Source organism: Aythya fuligula, chromosome 3 (assembly GCF_009819795.1).
Source record: "Aythya fuligula isolate bAytFul2 chromosome 3, bAytFul2.pri, whole genome shotgun sequence".
In the NCBI taxonomy this organism is placed as follows: Eukaryota; Metazoa; Chordata; class Aves; order Anseriformes; family Anatidae; genus Aythya; species Aythya fuligula.
Genome location: NC_045561.1, coordinates 65798954 through 65815790, shown reverse-complemented (window position 1 = coordinate 65815790; position 16837 = coordinate 65798954). Strand labels below are relative to the sequence as shown.

Here is a 16837-nt window from a genome sequence, read left to right as displayed (position 1 = left end):
CCATATCACTAAGCTCTAAATCTAAACATCTTTTATATATCTGCATGTGCACACGTATATGAGGGTATATGAGAGGCCTGTTACAAGTCACCCTGGCAGGTCTGTCTATGGAAAGCAGGGTTATGTGGTGGCCTGTTTGCCACTTAGCAGTAGGGAAGCTTCCTATTATAAATTTCTAGGTGTGGAAATTTTTGTAAGGTTATAGAATTTGTGTTAAAGCATTATATATAAAGTACCTTAGATAGCAAACTTTTTTTTTTTTTTTTTTTTTTTTTTTTTTTTTTTTTTTTTTTGTATTTTTAGAGGTTTCTGAACACCTGGTCAAAGTCAGCATCAATATTTTCTGCTGTAAGTGAAAGGTATCAGGGCAGTGCATACACTGACACGACTTTAGGTTATATTTGTGTAAGTTTGATGTCACACTGTTAATGCTTCTATACAGTAGTACTGCTGAAGGAGTAGTAGTAAATGAAGAAAACGTGCTTCTGAGGTTTTGCAGGTTTCTGTTAGTCACTGTTTGTCAAAGATTAAACAAGGGCTGCCAAGGAGGTTCCTTGTGGCGAGGCACACCCTTACCACAGCTCGCCAGGCGTTTTGCCTGGTACCACGTTTAGTGGAGTGGCGCTGGGGTCTGAGGAGCCTGGAGGGACTGACAGCGGCTTGGGCGATCGCCACAGGACCTGGAGAGGAAACAGCTTTTGGGGCAGGAGGCACGAGCGCCCGGGCATGCGTGCCGAACGAGGCAGCGCGGAAGCCGCCCGTGACGCTCATTTCGCAACACACCCGAGCTGGAGGGTGCGCTCATTAACAATTATCAATTAAAGCCAGGCCCGTGCTCTCAGGCCGCCTACGGCAACCCCTTGTGTATGTCTGTGTGTGTTGCGGGGTGCTCCCGCCGCTCCCCTCAGCGCCCCGCCCGTTAGCGGCCATAACGGCGCGTGCACGCGCAGCCGGCGGCCCCTCCCCTCCCGCCGGCCCGCCCTCCGCGGCCGTGCGGGGCTTCCGGCGGCGGCGGCGGCTTCGCCCTGCGGAGCGGTACGGGGCAGGGGCAGGGGCCGGGGCCGGGCTGGGCCGGGCCGGGGGCGGCTGCCGGGGCTCGGGGGCTCCGTGGGCTCCGGGCGGGTGCCTCGCGTCTGCGGCCGGCAGGGCCGGGAGGGGCGGGCTGGGGTCCCGCTGGGGTCCCGCGGGGCTCCGGGGGGCGGCTGGAGGGAGGCAGGGGCGGGAGGGGAGCTCCATGGGGTGCTCCCTGAGCGCCTGTCCGCGGGGCGCTGCCCGGGCGGGGTGCCGGGCTCGTGCCCGCTTACACCTGAGGGAGGCCACGGGGCTGGCCCAGGGTTGATTTTATTTCTTACCTCTGCGGCGTGGCTGGGAGGGCAGTTGGTAAGGAAGTGGCTCTGCGCCGGGTGCGGGGGCTGTGCCTGGTGGTCGGCACCCCGCGGGGCGCGGAGCCCTGGGCAGGCTTCGGGAGGCGGTGGTCGCCCCGAGCTGCCCGCACAGCTGGGGTTTGTCTGACGGGTACCGGGGTGCCAAGCCGCCACCTGAGGTCTGGTCCTCGCCAGAAGGCGGAGGCGGTCACTGGAGTCATTTGGAAAGCGTGGATTTGGGATGGTCTGATGCTCATGACAACAAGACAAACAAGGCTTTAAATAGTTCAAATTGCTTAACATCCAGTTGCGTCCCAAGGTGTGAGTTTAGAAGTTTCCCCTGTGTAAAATGGCTCAGTGTCACAGCCAGGACATCTTCCACAAAGCAGCACAGCAAGTGGGGCCTAAGTGTTGTAAGAGCTTACTCACTTTTAACTGATGTTAGCTCCTCACTTCAACAAGCTGAATGTAGGCATTGGCATAATGTACAAAATTAACAGCGAGAGATGCTAACACGTGGTAAAAATACTGTTTTAGCCTCTAATGTAAGGTTCCAGTATTTCCTCTGTGCATTAACATGCAAAGATAATTAACGTTTCCCCTTGACCATCTTTTACATGAGATGTAGTTATTAATTGCATTAATCTTTCTTCAGAGATAATATGATCTATTAGTTTTGCTTTTTGCAACTTATCAGTGTTGCTGTTTCTTCTATAGTCAAACGAAAGGAAACTCTAGGTGGTATTCCCAAGCATGGGATCAGCAAAACTGGTGTAAAGAGGAACTGCTACCCCTCTGGCTTTAAAACTCAAACCTGTTGCATGAGTGACTTTTAGATACAGCATTTGCTTCTCTTGAAATAGTACGAACTCTTCTCTAACATGTGTATTGTCAGGGATGGCTCAGGGATGAAATATGCCATCTTTCATTTTTTTATTCCTATGTATAATATGTTACCTTATTATGTCTCTTACACACATCCTTCGCTCAGCAGCCCCTCGACCCCCCACTATTTTTCTGTGTATTTCCCACATCTTTGTAGCATTCTGATTGGCGAGTAACTACGTATTGCTCATGTTTCTGCACTTATGGGAGAAAACTGAATGCTGGGGAGTTGAATTTGCAAAAATAAACAAACTGAATGGTACAATAATTATGAACAGGATGGGTTACTTGGAAGCTGGGCAATGGATTTGCGTATGTATACACCCTGTAAAAAAGAGCAAAGTGGTACAAAGAGATCTAGTACCCTTGAATACTTTTGTTTAGTTACTTCCTGTTCCAATTAAATATGTAGAGAAGCCATAAGATATATTCCTTTATCAAGGAGTGTTTGAAGAAAGGAAGTAATGAATTACAGTCTCAGAAGGCTTTCTGCATGTGTAGCAAGAAGGGAGGAAGAGTTCATCATGTAGAAGAAGGGAATTTCCTCACATCGTTGAAATGGTTGTCAATTAAGTGACGATTGGGTAAGAGAGGCTGTAAGTGCCAATAAAACATGTGGATTGTGATGTGTTTTGAAAGAAGGTAGCTCTGAGCCAGCGCTGGCTTCACCCAAAGTGGCAGTGAGCCGAGCCAAGCTGAGCTGGTTCAGGGTGCTGAGCTGCTCATCCGGCTGCAGTGGCTTCTGCAGTGGCTGCTGGTGGTCCTGGTACGCAGTAGCACCGTGCCAGCCTGTTTAATGGTGTCTTGAAAAAGAATATGATGTGAAAAAGAGCAAATAAAAGTATAGAGTGCTGCTGCCTGGGAGGAGGATAAAAAAGGTACATTTAAATGAAACCTTTATTAAGCTTCAGTTTGGCATAATTATGCCTGTAGAAAAGAACAATATGGAACAGGAGTGCTACAGATAGGAAGGTATAGCTGCATAGGCCCAAATGGGTTTCTTAAAAATAATCAGTTTGAAGGAAGAAAGAAAAAGTTTTCTATGTAAGCTTTGCACTGCTCTGGAGGTGTTTATTGTGATGCATTGCATAGGCCTGAGCCTGCATCTTTACATTTGCAAAGGTGGGTCCCTTTAACTGGAAGTCACGTTGACCTGTGGTAGTTCTGAACAAACCTCTCCATCACCTGGCCCTACTGATCTATATTTAGCGTAATTCTTTCACCAGCTTGTTGTCTTTCAACCTCTTCAGTGGTTTTTCATTGGTCTTTTAACTCCATACAAGTGTTAATGCTTCTTTTAAAATGCCAGAAAAAAGGGTTTCTATTTGTATTGCAGTCCTAATGTTTATCCTTCTTTCCTGCTTTTATAAGCTACTAAATCCTATGTTACTTTTAACTCTTTAGAAATAATTTTCTTCCACTTGTATTGTTCAGACTAACATGGTTTTATGACAGCTGTATGCTCTTCCCTGTTAGTTCCCACTTCTCAACTTGAGCCTGTTGGCTGATGACAGCCAAGGCTGACAAAGCCGTGTCCGTCTCGAGGTTGTAAGTCTGATAAGAATTTGATGGAAATCATTCAGGTTGGTGGGGAAGAATAACCCAAAGAAAGTGGTGCTCCTGATCATGGAGAACTTTGCGCATGGTTGCCATTTACCCATTGTGTCACACCTGGCATCTGGCTCCTCAGTTGCCTCGAGGCAGCGGGTGGTCACCCTGCTCTGAGCTGGGGCGATGGGAATGTGGCTTAGTTGTAAGCTGGGCTCTGAGGGCGCTGGGCAGGGGTTGGAGCAAGTTCTGAGTTTTCACTGCAGGTGTGAAGTTACGTAGGGCACATGTGGTATGAGGTTGGCGATTCATGCCCACTCATGCAGCCCAGCCAAGTGGCTCTGCAAGCGGAGCTCTGTGAAGCCCTGAGTCGTGTGGAGTGGGCTCCAAGCTGTCTGAATCGGTGCAGGTTTGAGTTTGGGGCTTGTGGCTGCACTGGGCTCCGCGTGATGCCAGGGCTTGATGACAAGAAGCTTGATGTCTGCTGGCACACTCTATAAAGAGATTTCACTTAAGAGGGGGAAAAAGCCAGAAGAAGAAGATACTTGTAATCTTCACATACATCTTATGGCAGTTCCGTGCTGAAAAGCTATCTGTTTTTTGTCATTATAGAATTATCTGAGTTGGGACCCCTCTGCCATGGCCAGGGGACCTGTTATTTTCATTTAAAGGAAAAAGGTTGGAGAGTTTGCTGCTATTTTTCCAGTGCTTTTTCTAAAAGATGGTTCAACAGGATGTTTGGGGGAAATGTGACATTATTTGGTTTTGGCATTCCAGCAGAGCTTAAAATGAATCCCGAATACCATCTCTGCGCATTTCCTCCTGCACTGAATGTCAGGAGCAATTCATGTTGCTGACAGCTATGTCAACATGTGAAACTGAATGAAGGGCAGGAACTAAACAAAAAGCTAATAATAGAGGAGGCAAGAAAGTGAGAAGTGAACACTTCATTAGGAAACTTTCTTGCTGTCATGCGTAAGAGGATGGCATAGTGCAGCCTGCCTTATCTGTTACTGCATGCGCCGTGTTGACAGTGTTCAAACGGCGAGAGCGGTTTGTATGCCCATTTTGTGAGTATGGGAGACGAGCAAGTTACCCAAGAAATATGCACAGTGGACTTGCATTGAAGCATACAAATGCCACTTTGATTCCTCTCCATCTTGCTTATTTATTTACCATAGTTTCAATTTATGCTTTCAAAAGATCTGCAAGGTACAGCCCCACGTGTACCCATTTTGAATGGTAAATAAGGTGATTTGTCTCCCAGGCAATGAGAGGCATCGTGTTAATTGCTGTGTGATGCATCTTCTGCTATTAGAGAGTCATTGCTGATGGCTCAGCTGTTACCACAGGATACGCACTGTGGTATGTAAGTGTATGCTGGTTAGTGTAAACTAACCGGCAGCTCCATAAGGGCTGTTGGAGACGTGTTTATTCTATTCTGAGATATGCTTCGTCATCCCTGTTCTGGCCTGTAGCAGGTTACAGGCGCTGCTCCTTGTTTTTCCTGGTAGAGCTGGCAAACAAGCTAATCTGGAGGCCAGCAGAGAAACAGTCTGCGTACTGGAGAGGATGATCCTGGAGTGCTGTGTTACTGCCCGGGTGCCTTGTGTACCGCTAGCAGGAATCAGGGAACGCGGTCCCGGTTCTGCTGTGTGTGGGTAAATCCGACTGTTTGCATCATGCAGGTATGGAGTGGCTGCTAAATATGGGGCAAGCATATGTAAGAGGATCTCTATTAGTAGGGAATATGATACAGCACTTCTCTGTCCTGAAAAAAAAATGTTCAGCTATAAATATTTCTTTACCACTGTAAACAGAAAACTTTACTGAAGAGGCTCATACATAATTAGCCTTTTTCTAGTAGTTAAACCTACTTGTTTGTCTTTTACTTGTGATTCAGTCTAGGCCACGTAAAACAGGTTGATGTCTTTAATTATTAGTACATTTTGTGCTGATTTTTTTCAGGGTGCATGTCTGTGCAGATCTAGTACATCTTGTGTATAACTGAATTGTTACATAAATCATTTTCTCTTACCAGAATTAAAATGCTTTCTATGGGGACTTCTGCTTCTGATGCCAGGACTCTTCAGAAGACTTACTTTGTTGTGTGGCTTAAAGGAAGATGATAGTGTTAATGAATTGTGAGCATCCTTCAGGAGGCTGGTGACCCTTCAGTCATTGGTTAATGCTGTCATGGACAACTTCAAAGGGTAATGAAAATATTTTTGTGAAACCATTCATGCTAGTGCACTGGTATGGGAAAGACTGTGGGATTTTTTTTAGGTTTAGGTTAATGCCCAAAGCTCTTTTTGTTTCACTCTAAAAGCCATTCAAAGTATGGGAACAAATTAGAGGAAACAGTTCACAGGAGTAGCTGTCCAACTTCCTATGTAAGTTGTCTTTGAAGAGTGTATTTACTCTCCAGATGATAGTCTAGATATAGTTGAGCTAACTTTAAATGAAATGATTTGGTTGCTGGGAGCAGTCTTGCTGCAGAATACAAGCAGTGAAGTAACTTAGGTTTTGTTGAGCTGTGTATGGTTGCAGCCTGCCCATGTACCCGAGTACTTTCTTTAGAACTTTTCTTTTAATTGTTTTAAAACTATGCTGCAGATTATCATCATTAAAATTAGCTATAGTTAATCACGAACCCTACAAGAGTTGTTTACTGCAAGGGCCAGATGTCATTTTATACTTGACTTCATTTTCATGAGTCAGTGCAAGATGTTTTTTGTTCTCAGTAAGTCCCGGAAAACAATACTTATTTTAACTATTAGTCTTACTGTTACTTGAGGGTTAGTTTTAGTTAATGTTTCTTCATAGTGTTCTCTTTTAAATGCAATAAATGGGAAGCCATGCTTAGTAGCCTACAAAGAAATAATTGTCATAAAATATGATAGTTTATTAATGTTTTAGTAGCAGTACATTGTTTAAGAGGATATTCAAAAGAATAAAGTCATGTTTTAAGATATATTTAATCTGCTCACTCTGTTTATTCATTCTGTTTTGTCAGCTGTTTTGCAAAACACCACAAGCAGTTAATGCACCTTATAAAGGACTCCTGACCTTTTGCAGCTTCGTAAGTCGTATCTAGATGTCACCAGTGTTTCCCATGTTAACAGTGCTGAGCATGTTTTACTATATGTGCCTTCGGCGCCGAGCTAGGACAGCTACGAGAGGAGAGATGAATAGCCGGAGGGCTATTGAATCGAACACCCGGGCCTTACCTATCAATGTTGAAATAGTTCAGTATGCCAAAGAAGTGTTGGATTTCAGCTCCCATTATGGTAGTGAAAACAGCATGTCATATACCATGTGGAATTTAGCAGGTATACCAAATGTGTACCCTAGCTCTGGTGACTTTACTCAGACGGCTGTGTTTCGAACTTACGGGACCTGGTGGGATCACTGTCCTAGTGCTCGACTGCCCTTCAAGAGGACGCCCACCTCCTTCTGCAGCCAGGACTATGTGGAACTCGCTTTTGAGGAGCAAGTTTATCCTACCGCAGTGCACATTCTGGAAACATATCATCCCGGAGCTGTAGTTCGGATTTTGGCATGCTCTGCAAATCCTTACTCACAAAACCCACCAGCTGAAGTAAGGTAAATTTTCCTTTTCTCTGTACTTCAGAGCACTCCTCTATTCTCTAAAATGTTAAATACTACAAATAATGCTGTTTAGCAAACTTTGCTTCTTAGTATTTCTCTATTTCATTTCTGACCCACTGAGATTTTCTTTATTTCTGTGTAAGTTTAAGACTGGTGACATGTTTTGGTAGCAACTTGAAGAGATCTGGATTTTTCTTTTGTAGCATGAGTTAATGCAGATCCTTATATCAGATTTAATTTGAGTAAGGAGAGTTTTTTTTTGTTGTTGTTGGAATTCATACGAGCAGTAATTATGTATATCCAAAATCACTTGTGAAATGGCAGTTCTGAGTCCTTTCTGTAGTAAGAAAGGAAAATTGTCCGGAAGACTGAGGATTTGTGGCTGCAATATTGTCCTGCTTCAAGTAGCCATGAACTTCTCTCTGCATGCTCTAGGTTGCATGTGTGTATATATATATATTAGAACTGGGCACTATACCTATTCATTTGGAAATGAGGCCAAAAGCAGGAGTATAGAATGGTCAGACAAAAGGTGATGCCATTTATCTGATCTTTATTTTTGGTTGAATCAAAGAGCGTGAGTAGCACTTGATTTTTTTTTTATTTGCTCCACGGGTGAAAAGCAGCCCCCTTGGTCCTGTTGTTTTTTTCTGATAGTGAGAACTCCTGATCACATTTTGGGTAGGGGGTGAGGGATCAGAAAGAGGGGGACCTGGAGAGTAGTAAAAGGATGAAGAAAAATGCTGTAAGCAAGGTGGGAAGCTCATGGTGAGGAGGTGTGGAAATAAAAACAGAAAGAACACATGAAAGCACAGAGTTGGGGAAAAAACACTAGGAAAAGCTATTGGTATATGCAATAAAAGTATGCCTAAAACATGTTTCAGCTACTGGGCAATTGATGTTTTTTTTTGTAAACCTTAGAAAATCAGGTGTTGTGTATGTAATAAGAACTCTCAATGAATCTGTTCTGTGTGTTTGTGTCATCTACTGTTTAGTAAGTTTGTTTTCCAGCTCTCTAATGAATAGATACTGTGTAGCTCTAAAGTAAACATCTGAATTCGAGGAGCAGCGATAGGTCAAGCTAGTAAGGACAGGCGTATGTTAAGAAGTAGGAATGCGTTTGGCGCTAATACAGAAGTTATTTATAGGGTTGTGTGGGTGCAGATAGCTTTTAAGACTCTTGAACTTAGAACCTAATGTGAAATGACTTCTGGTCAGTTGTTCTGTGAACTTTAATTTTACTTGTTTAATAATGTAGCGATTATTCCTGTAACTTCATAATATAAGAAGATAGTATGCTGCAGTGCAATGCAAGGATAGAATTCTGAAAAATGCTGTCTTAAAAATGCTTGACTAGTTGTTGGTTCATAAAATACAACTCTTCCCATTTATGTGTAAAGACCAATAAATTAAAAAAAAAAAAAAGCTTAAATGTTAAATGAAGGAGCTGTTTAGTAAGGTGCACTAAAAAATGTTCAGAGAGCTAAAAGAAAATAGAAGAGAAAATACTCATTAAAAACTTTGGGATGTTCTTTATCCTCTTGAAATGTTGTTAGACTACGAGTCCGGACTTCCCCTTTTTTCATAAGAACGGATGGAATTTCTGTAGGACCCTGTTTTTCTTTGTAGGCAGATGTATTTCCTGTTCTGCTTACGTAGGTTAGTGTTATTTTTGTTTAGAAGGCTGGTCCCAAGGCTTGCTGAGACTGCTAGTTGTCCGTTCTACATTTTCAGTAACTTCTGGTCTTGATGCTAGAGCAGTGCTAGAGGGATTTGTACTTTTCCTCAGTAGGAGCTGGCTGTTCAGAGATGTACCTTTTGGTTTGTCTCCTACTTCTGAAAGATACAAATGTCTTATGCATAATGTGAAGGAACCCTTTTTCCACATGATGTATGCAGGATTTTTTTCTCCTTCCTTTCCCGCACCTGTGGGAGGGGAATATGAAGAGTTACAAGAATGTCTTCTGCTTAATTTCCCTTATTTTCCCTTTCAAAAATTGAGATGCCAACTAAGAATAACATTCTGGAAGTAGGAATGCTGTTGATAATCTCAGGTGATTGACAGACATGTTGAACTTGAACTACCACAGCATTTTTTTTCCTTAGGAGGCTGTGTCTCAGTTACTCAGAGGGCTTTCAGAGCTTTGTGTTCTTCTTTCTGACTGTTGTAATGCTTTTAAATCACCTGATTTAAAAACAAACCAGCACTTACAGGTTTTTATTTGCTGGCTATTGGTTTGTTTCTTTCTGAACACCACTGCAGAAAGGGCAGGTTATTAGAAAAAGTCCTTTTCAGCAGCTTCTGCTTTGAAATAGAAAGGAGGCCAAATTCTGGAATCAAACCTGTTGTGAGAGTAAGAAGTCTGAGACTTGTTTAAATGTTCTGCTTAGTGGAAATGTTCTGCTTAGTGGATTATCCTAAGCCAGCTGGATAATATTTTTTTATTTGCTCAGTATTTAAAACATCAGCACATGCAAGACTTTGCTGTGTTCGAAAGCTCCTAAACCACAAGAGGCTCTGTGAAGGCTTGGTGTACCACAGTTCTTGCTTAAGAGGTATTTTACATATCCTTGTAGGAAAATGCCTATAGCCCACATAGTTGGCTCACAGGTTGCTCTGTTGCTTGTTCTGTGCTTCAGTCACACCAAAGAATGACTTATGCATGTGTTCAGAAAAGGGTCTTTAGTGGTGTTCCTCTGGTGGTGGTAAATTGGATATTACTGTCAATCACAGCTTTTTTATTTTTTAAGTCTTTTTATGGGTGGGATCAACTCTTCATTGAGTAGGAGAAAGCATTAAATTATTTTTCAGGTTTGAATGTAATTCTGCCTAACTAATGCTTAAACTCATTTTAACCACAGTTTCCAGTGAATTGAGTATTGTCATCTCATCTTGTGCTGCTTTAAAAAAAGAAAACATTATATCACTCACCTCTGCATAAAACAACTTTTGAAAATCATAAATGTCAGAGAAGCATGCGTCTTTACACACGGAGACGTTTTTGTGCTTTTCATTAGTGCTACTCATACTTCTGCTGGTGAGAAGTATTCTTAATTTTGGTAACTTGTTAAACTGTACAACCATATGTTAGTATCCATGTGCAAATTTCTAAAATGAATTAGCTGAGTGCAGAAAATCCAAGCAAAAATTACCGAAGTGAGATTAAGGGACTATTTTATTGAAGAAGTGCCCCCCCACCCCTTTCTTTTTTTTTTTTTTTTTTTTTTTGACACTGCAATGGTTATACTGATGTGAGCATGTAGGTTTTGTACTGTGATACATGCAAGTGTTTGGTCTGGGCTTGGTGACAAAGGTGGGTCCCTCTTCAGCCTGCAGAAGAGGCAGCTCCACACAGCTGTACTGGGGGCACTGCAGCTGATGGAGGTGTGAGCTGAGCCCAAGCAAGGAGGAGACCTCATGTTTTGTTTCTCATCGTGTGTTAGATTGATGGATAGGATATAACTAGCTTCTGTGATGAGGGCAGTGTCTGCTTTTTTGTTCCTTTTTCTTCATCTACCCAGAAGGTTTATTTGTGACAATTCCCTAACGGCTTCTTCAGTATCAACCCTTTTGAAACACTCTGATGCTCCTAATACTTTGTTAGCTGCTGTCAAGCAGTAAGAGCTTTTGTGTGTTTAAACGGGAGCTTTCAAGTCAGAAGTAATTTTTTCTGAAGTTTTTCAACTTTTTCCTTTTACAAAAATAACTTTGATTTTTAAATTTGGAATATAAAAGAAAAAATGGTCCCCATTCTTTTGTCATGGTCTTTTTCTAACTTAATTTGACAGTTTCTCTTATCTAGTATACCTTTATAATGATACCACATTCATGTGTTTTCATAGAAGCTCCAAAAACAGTTTCTTAACTCATCTGGGATGTGTGGCAGTACTTGGGGTGATGTTTCACAGTATGTCTTTACTGTTATACAATGATTGCTTCTTTAGTAGATTGGGATTTTTTTTTGTTGTTGTTTGCTTGTTTTGAACCACCTCCCCTCCCCCAACTTGTTTTCCACAGATACTAAATAGGTTGTTTCTCAAAGGTGAGATGGTAATTATTTTACTGGCTGGGAGCAGTTCCAGAACGACCAGTGGCACCATTTTGTCTTCTGTAGTCTTGCCATTTACGTCTTTTTAACTTATTTTTTCATGTTGTTTAGAATATTGCTAGATGTTCTTTTGAACAAAATTTCAAGTTTGATTTTGTAGATGAACAGCCTGGCTCAGTATTTTCAGGCTTAGCTGTGTTAGCTGCGTGTGAGGTCTCTTCTTTCTGAAGGTGTTGAAGCCTGTAAAGCTGCTGCAACCAGAAGAGCAGACTAAGGAAGAGAGATGAGCTTCCTCTCCATCCTTTAGGAATTTCCTTGTATATAGTCAATGGGCTCTGTCTCTGGAAGCCAAATCCAGATATGAATGTTGCAGATTTCTTTGCTGGCAGATGTCTTTGATTTAACAAATAAATAAGTCTCACATTCTGATAAAGGGAGTAAAACTGGAAATGTAGTGTGGTCTTATGGGTGTTTTGCTTGTAGACAGCAGCATTCAGATGCTTCTTCCTGCTCTGCCTTTTGTTCCCTGTGAATCCTGGAGGAATGCACCCAAAGCACTGCTAATACTATCAACACATTACAGTGTGGTAAGGGACCTTCAGGGCTGTATCTCATCTATGTCTAACACACAACTTAAATTTTAGCCATTTGCATCCTTATTCTTGTTCTGACATCTTCAGGGAAAACAGACCTTTCTCTTGTCCAGATGACCATCACAGGTAAGTGATAGTCGGTAGCCTTCTGAGTTGTGAATTTCTTGGGAAAGGGCACTTCTTGTGCTTGAGGGTCATGTACTGCTTCCTTCACTTTCTACCCCAATCTAAATTTTACTATGCAAGAAATCTTCTCAGTAGATTGCAGACAAAGTTTAATCTTGTCTCATGATTTACTTGTCCTAGGAGCCACTTTTCCAAAAGATCTTTCTTATGTATTTCCTAAGGAAGTAACCAGGTCTACTCAGACATAATCATAGCTATTTCCTTTCTGCATAAAAGCTTTCAAACAGGAGGAAAAAAAAGGCAGTAAATGCGTGCTGTTGCTTGACACAAACCTTGCCAGTCTGTTTCTCAACTTGACAATCATTAGGCTGTATTTTTCCTTCATGCAGGGAAGGAGGGAGATTTTTTTTTTTTTGTCATGTCTCTCATCCCCCATGGAAGTGTATGGAGTCTTTGGCTTCAGAAATTTGAGCAGGACAAGTTCCTACCTATTTTCATGAAGTAGAGAAAAACCTATAATGGACTTCATTAAAGCTGAATGGAAAAACTTGGCTAAAGTCCTCATTTTCTCTACTCACTAGAGAAAACAGTACAGATATGACTGCCTCTCAGACTTTGCATGGCAGTGTAAAGGACTTCAGCACATTGGTGGTTAAAAGCTTATTATCAAAGCACTCTCATTGCAACTTCTTTTGATCAGCCATTACTGTACATCTGCAAGACTTGAGGACAAACAGTGTCCTATCTTCAGTCATTTGATTCAGCTTGAGTTTTGAGAGCTCAGAGAACCTAATTAACTCAAAGAGGGAGAAATGGGAAATTTCCTTTGACTACTATTCAGGTGTTTGTTGAGATTCAATTTCTTTTTGTCTAGGGTTAAATAGATTCTGGAGGATCTTAAGTTTAGAACAAATGCAGGCAGCCTGATTAGTGAAGCTAGTAAGATATACATCCTCAGACCAGAACTTGACTGTCAAAATGCCTTTCTTCCAAAGGGTTTTGAAGCAGATGGTTTTAATGAAAAATGCTCTGGAACAGCAGAAATGCGGTTCTTACTGAAGCCTCTTGCACATAGCCTGTTGAAGTGTCAAGGTTCATTGATCCTAGAGGAAGAGGCCACTTCCAGTTACAGCAATGGATATATTAAGAGATTGCTTACACTAGGAAAGAATATACCAACCCTGACTCGGAGCAATTACTATGGCCTGTTTTTCTGTGTGATGCCACCAAGGGAGAGAATAATGTCAAAAGCAACCTTGCGGACTTGAGGTTTTCTAGTTAAACCAGCGGCTGACTCCTTTAAAGATGGGTTAGTAGGCTGCTGATGAAAAAGAAAGCAGTGTGACGAGGACAGTGGAAAAATAGTCATTGGCCTTGTTCACCAGGTTTGTAATGTGGAGTTTCACAAGACTGTAAAAAGTTCTGCTATGTGTTTCATTTACTGTTCTCTAGTTTATTATAAAGGCTGGGAGCTGAAGGCAGTACTTGCTGAAGGAGGTTGTTGCTTTGCAATTTGAATGTAGGCCTGCAGATGCATTTTTTTTTTCCAGTGCTACTGCTAGTTAATCCTTTCTTAAGGGCACCAAAGGAGAAGTCAGTAACTAAGATGTGTTCAGTTAAAAGTTGGTAGTACAGTGTGTGTTAATTAATGAAAATACAGTCTTGAGTTTCCCTCAGGATAGTTTGGGTATAAGAAAGTGTCTAAGAAAAATATCAGGTGGTCATCTGGGTATGTTCAAGAAAGGTCATGTGCAATGCCAACATTAGGTATTTGCTTAGGGCATCGACCTATGGAAGAGGGTGTGACAGTGGGACTATGTCTGTTGTATTTTTCCATGAGTTGACATTCATCTACTAAACTAATGAAATTTTCATTCATAGTGTAAGTTTCAGAAAAAAAACAAACAAAAAAAACCACCAAACCTCTTAATTTTATGGCAGAGGTGTCCACTCTAGTGTGTTGGTACTTGCTGATGTTCCATATGTTCTCCAATCCTGCATGTTTGGTTTTAGTTCATTATATTTTTTTTCCTTTGACAGAAGACTTCTTCAGGCCTCCTATTCTTCTGTAAGGTATTCATGGAGAGTGGCATGATGTAGGATAGGAAAATTTATCTGTGCATACCTGAAAATGTCCATTGTGAAATGGAAGTTTCAGCCATTATGGAATAATTTTCCTATCCTTGAAATGTGAGCAAATATCAAGCTTCTAAGGCTTATTTATACTGTGTTATGTTTAATGGAAGTCCTTTTACATGTTTTACTTTATGATGGCCAGGGTTTAGGCATTTGGATCTGGAAAGCAAAGCGTGTTTGATTTTTTCCTGTGTGTTCTGCAGTACATGTCAGTGTTGAACAGCACTTGTGAGCTCAGAGTAGTGGCGTCTGTTAGGGGGAGCAGAGGTGCTGAGCAGAGGTGCTGAGGAAGCAGACCCAGTGTCTCTGAGACCTGTGGGATAAGACAGTCTGAGACACGTCTTTGAAGCTGGGACCAGGCTGATACGAAAGGTGGAAGAGATGGGGAAGTGTCTGGGTTTTGCATGGGGAGTGTGTGGAGGTTGCTGTAAGTGTAACGTCAAAGGGCCAGTGGCTGCTGGAGGTTTTTTTTTTTTTTTTTTTACTAGTCAGCTAGACTTAAGGATGAGGAAGAGGGGAGGAAAAGATGGGTATTAGTGACCGAAGGACCTCCAAAATCCTCTCACTGGATGAGGACCCATGCATAAAGAGCGTGTTTCTGTTTTCAGGCCTTTTGACAAGCTTGGGAGCACTCAAGACCTAATGAATATAAGACTTGATTCTCCAGATTACTCAGTTGGCAGCAGGGTTCGCTGTCATTTACTGGAAGAGATTTGAGGTCTGTGTGTACAAGTGAGGATGTATGTTTGGAAGCTCTGTGCATGCCCTGAACCTTCTTCTGTCACCGGAACAGAGAGCATTAAAATATTTTAGTTGATCAGTTTTGAAATTTTAATATTCTTTGCAAAAGGCCCTTTTAAAGGTGACCTGAAGATCCTATTTTCTCTGATATTTAACTGTAACATTGTACTAGTGAGATAATTTGACAATGAAATGCTTCTAAAAATGGTATTTTGCTTACCTGGTTAGATAAAGGGCAGGTGATTTTTTTTTTTTTAAAATGATTTGTTAATGCTGCAATTTGGACCACTGTGATGTGAATGAGTGAGAGCTGTGTGTTTTTTTTTTTTTTCCCTTTTGTGTTTTTGTGAAAACTGTGAGGTTGGCTGACTTTAGTTGAGTTGCTTGACAAGACTGTTCCCTGCATACTAACATACGATCATTGTCAAGACATCTTCAGTCCATTTGTTGCAATAACCTCACCTCTGAGATGGTGGAACGTGTATAGCAGTAGTCTAACACAAGTGCATGGCAATGAATGTACCATTCATTTTGTTAATTAGCAATACAGAGAAAATAGGCTACAGTTATGAACTAGTGTGACCTGGTAAATTCATTCTTTGGATGTTTACCAAGGCTAGGGAAAAATGTAACAATTTTCATTTGCCTTTCACCCATGTTTCTTGCTTTCTGAATGCTTCTGACAAAAGCACTCTTCTGTGTTCAGAAATTGGTTTAGTTACACTTATCTCAATTCCTTACTTGTGCCCATTATTATTATTTTTTTTTTTCCACAGATGGGAAATCCTTTGGTCTGAGGCACCTACAAAAGTGAATGGTCCCCAGGCTCGGCAATTCACACCTTGTATCAAACAAATAAACTTCCCCACGAACTTAATTCGACTGGAAGTGAACAGTTCTCTTCTAGACTATTACACTGAATTAGATGCAGTAGTACTACATGGTGTGAAAGAGAAACCCGTGCTTTCACTGAAGACTTCAATGATTGATATGACTGATATTGATGAAGATGAGGATGAAGAGAAGTATGGCTGTGGAATGGATGCTCTTAACAAACAGTTCAGCGTTGTTACCCTCAGGGAATGGCCGACTAATGGGTATTTTGACAAACTGCCTTATGAGGTAAGAAAAGCATGTTTATGCTCCAATACAGTTGTTTTAATAATTGAGTGCGAAAGTGCTCTATATAAGGTACTAACCAAGACTGTTGTTTTTTCCAGTTATAGTTCCTTGCATTCTTTTGTGAGTCTCCTGCAGTTATAGAATAGTTATGCCTGAGTTATGATAGTCTACTTCAGTGGGTGGATATTGACAAGTCAGTTTGCTGGTGTTTACATTGTTACAACACTTATTTCTCAGGAATCCCTCCACTGATGTACTTTTTTTTTTTTTGCCAGTTATTCTAGCCTTAAACTTCTAGCTCTTGAATTTAGAATCTTCCACTAGTTTTTCCAGTAGTACAGACACATAATTTTTAGTCCTTATATTTGACAAAGATGATACAGGAAAAAAATGGAAAAAGAATGTATTAATTTTTTCTGCTTCCAAATCTTTTATTAGCTTAAAGTTTCTTTTCCTGATCTCTTACAAAAACCTAGAACTGCTGGAAATATGATTGCTGAATATTGTGTGCTGACCTGGAAGCTCTTACTGGAGTGTAGCCATTCACAGAGACTGGTATCATAGAGCAGGAAGAGAGAGATGGTCACCTTCACCTCCTCAGAAACAAACTGGGTTTGCATGTAGGGGAGAGGAGTCTTTACTTGCTGGTCAGACCTCGGGT

General features: G+C 41.6%; 1 protein-coding gene across 4 annotated transcripts in view; it reads left to right on the top strand.

Annotated features, from left to right (window-relative positions):
• Window positions 1-974: 974 nt before the first annotated feature.
• The window catches only part of FBXL4 (F-box and leucine rich repeat protein 4), a 56644-nt gene continuing 40781 nt past the window's right edge, over window positions 975-16837 (top strand). For 3 of the 4 annotated variants that reach the window (XM_032184792.1, XM_032184790.1, XM_032184793.1), the window contains exons 1-4: window positions 975-1035; window positions 5839-6010; window positions 6814-7403; window positions 15831-16176. In XM_032184792.1, the coding sequence (XP_032040683.1) occupies window positions 6895-7403; window positions 15831-16176 (855 nt within the window). In that variant the 5' untranslated portion in view covers window positions 975-1035; window positions 5839-6010; window positions 6814-6894. Of the gene's footprint in view, window positions 1036-5356; window positions 5486-5838; window positions 6011-6813; window positions 7404-15830; window positions 16177-16837 lie in introns of those variants that run through there. The other variant, XM_032184791.1, reaches the window with a different exon arrangement.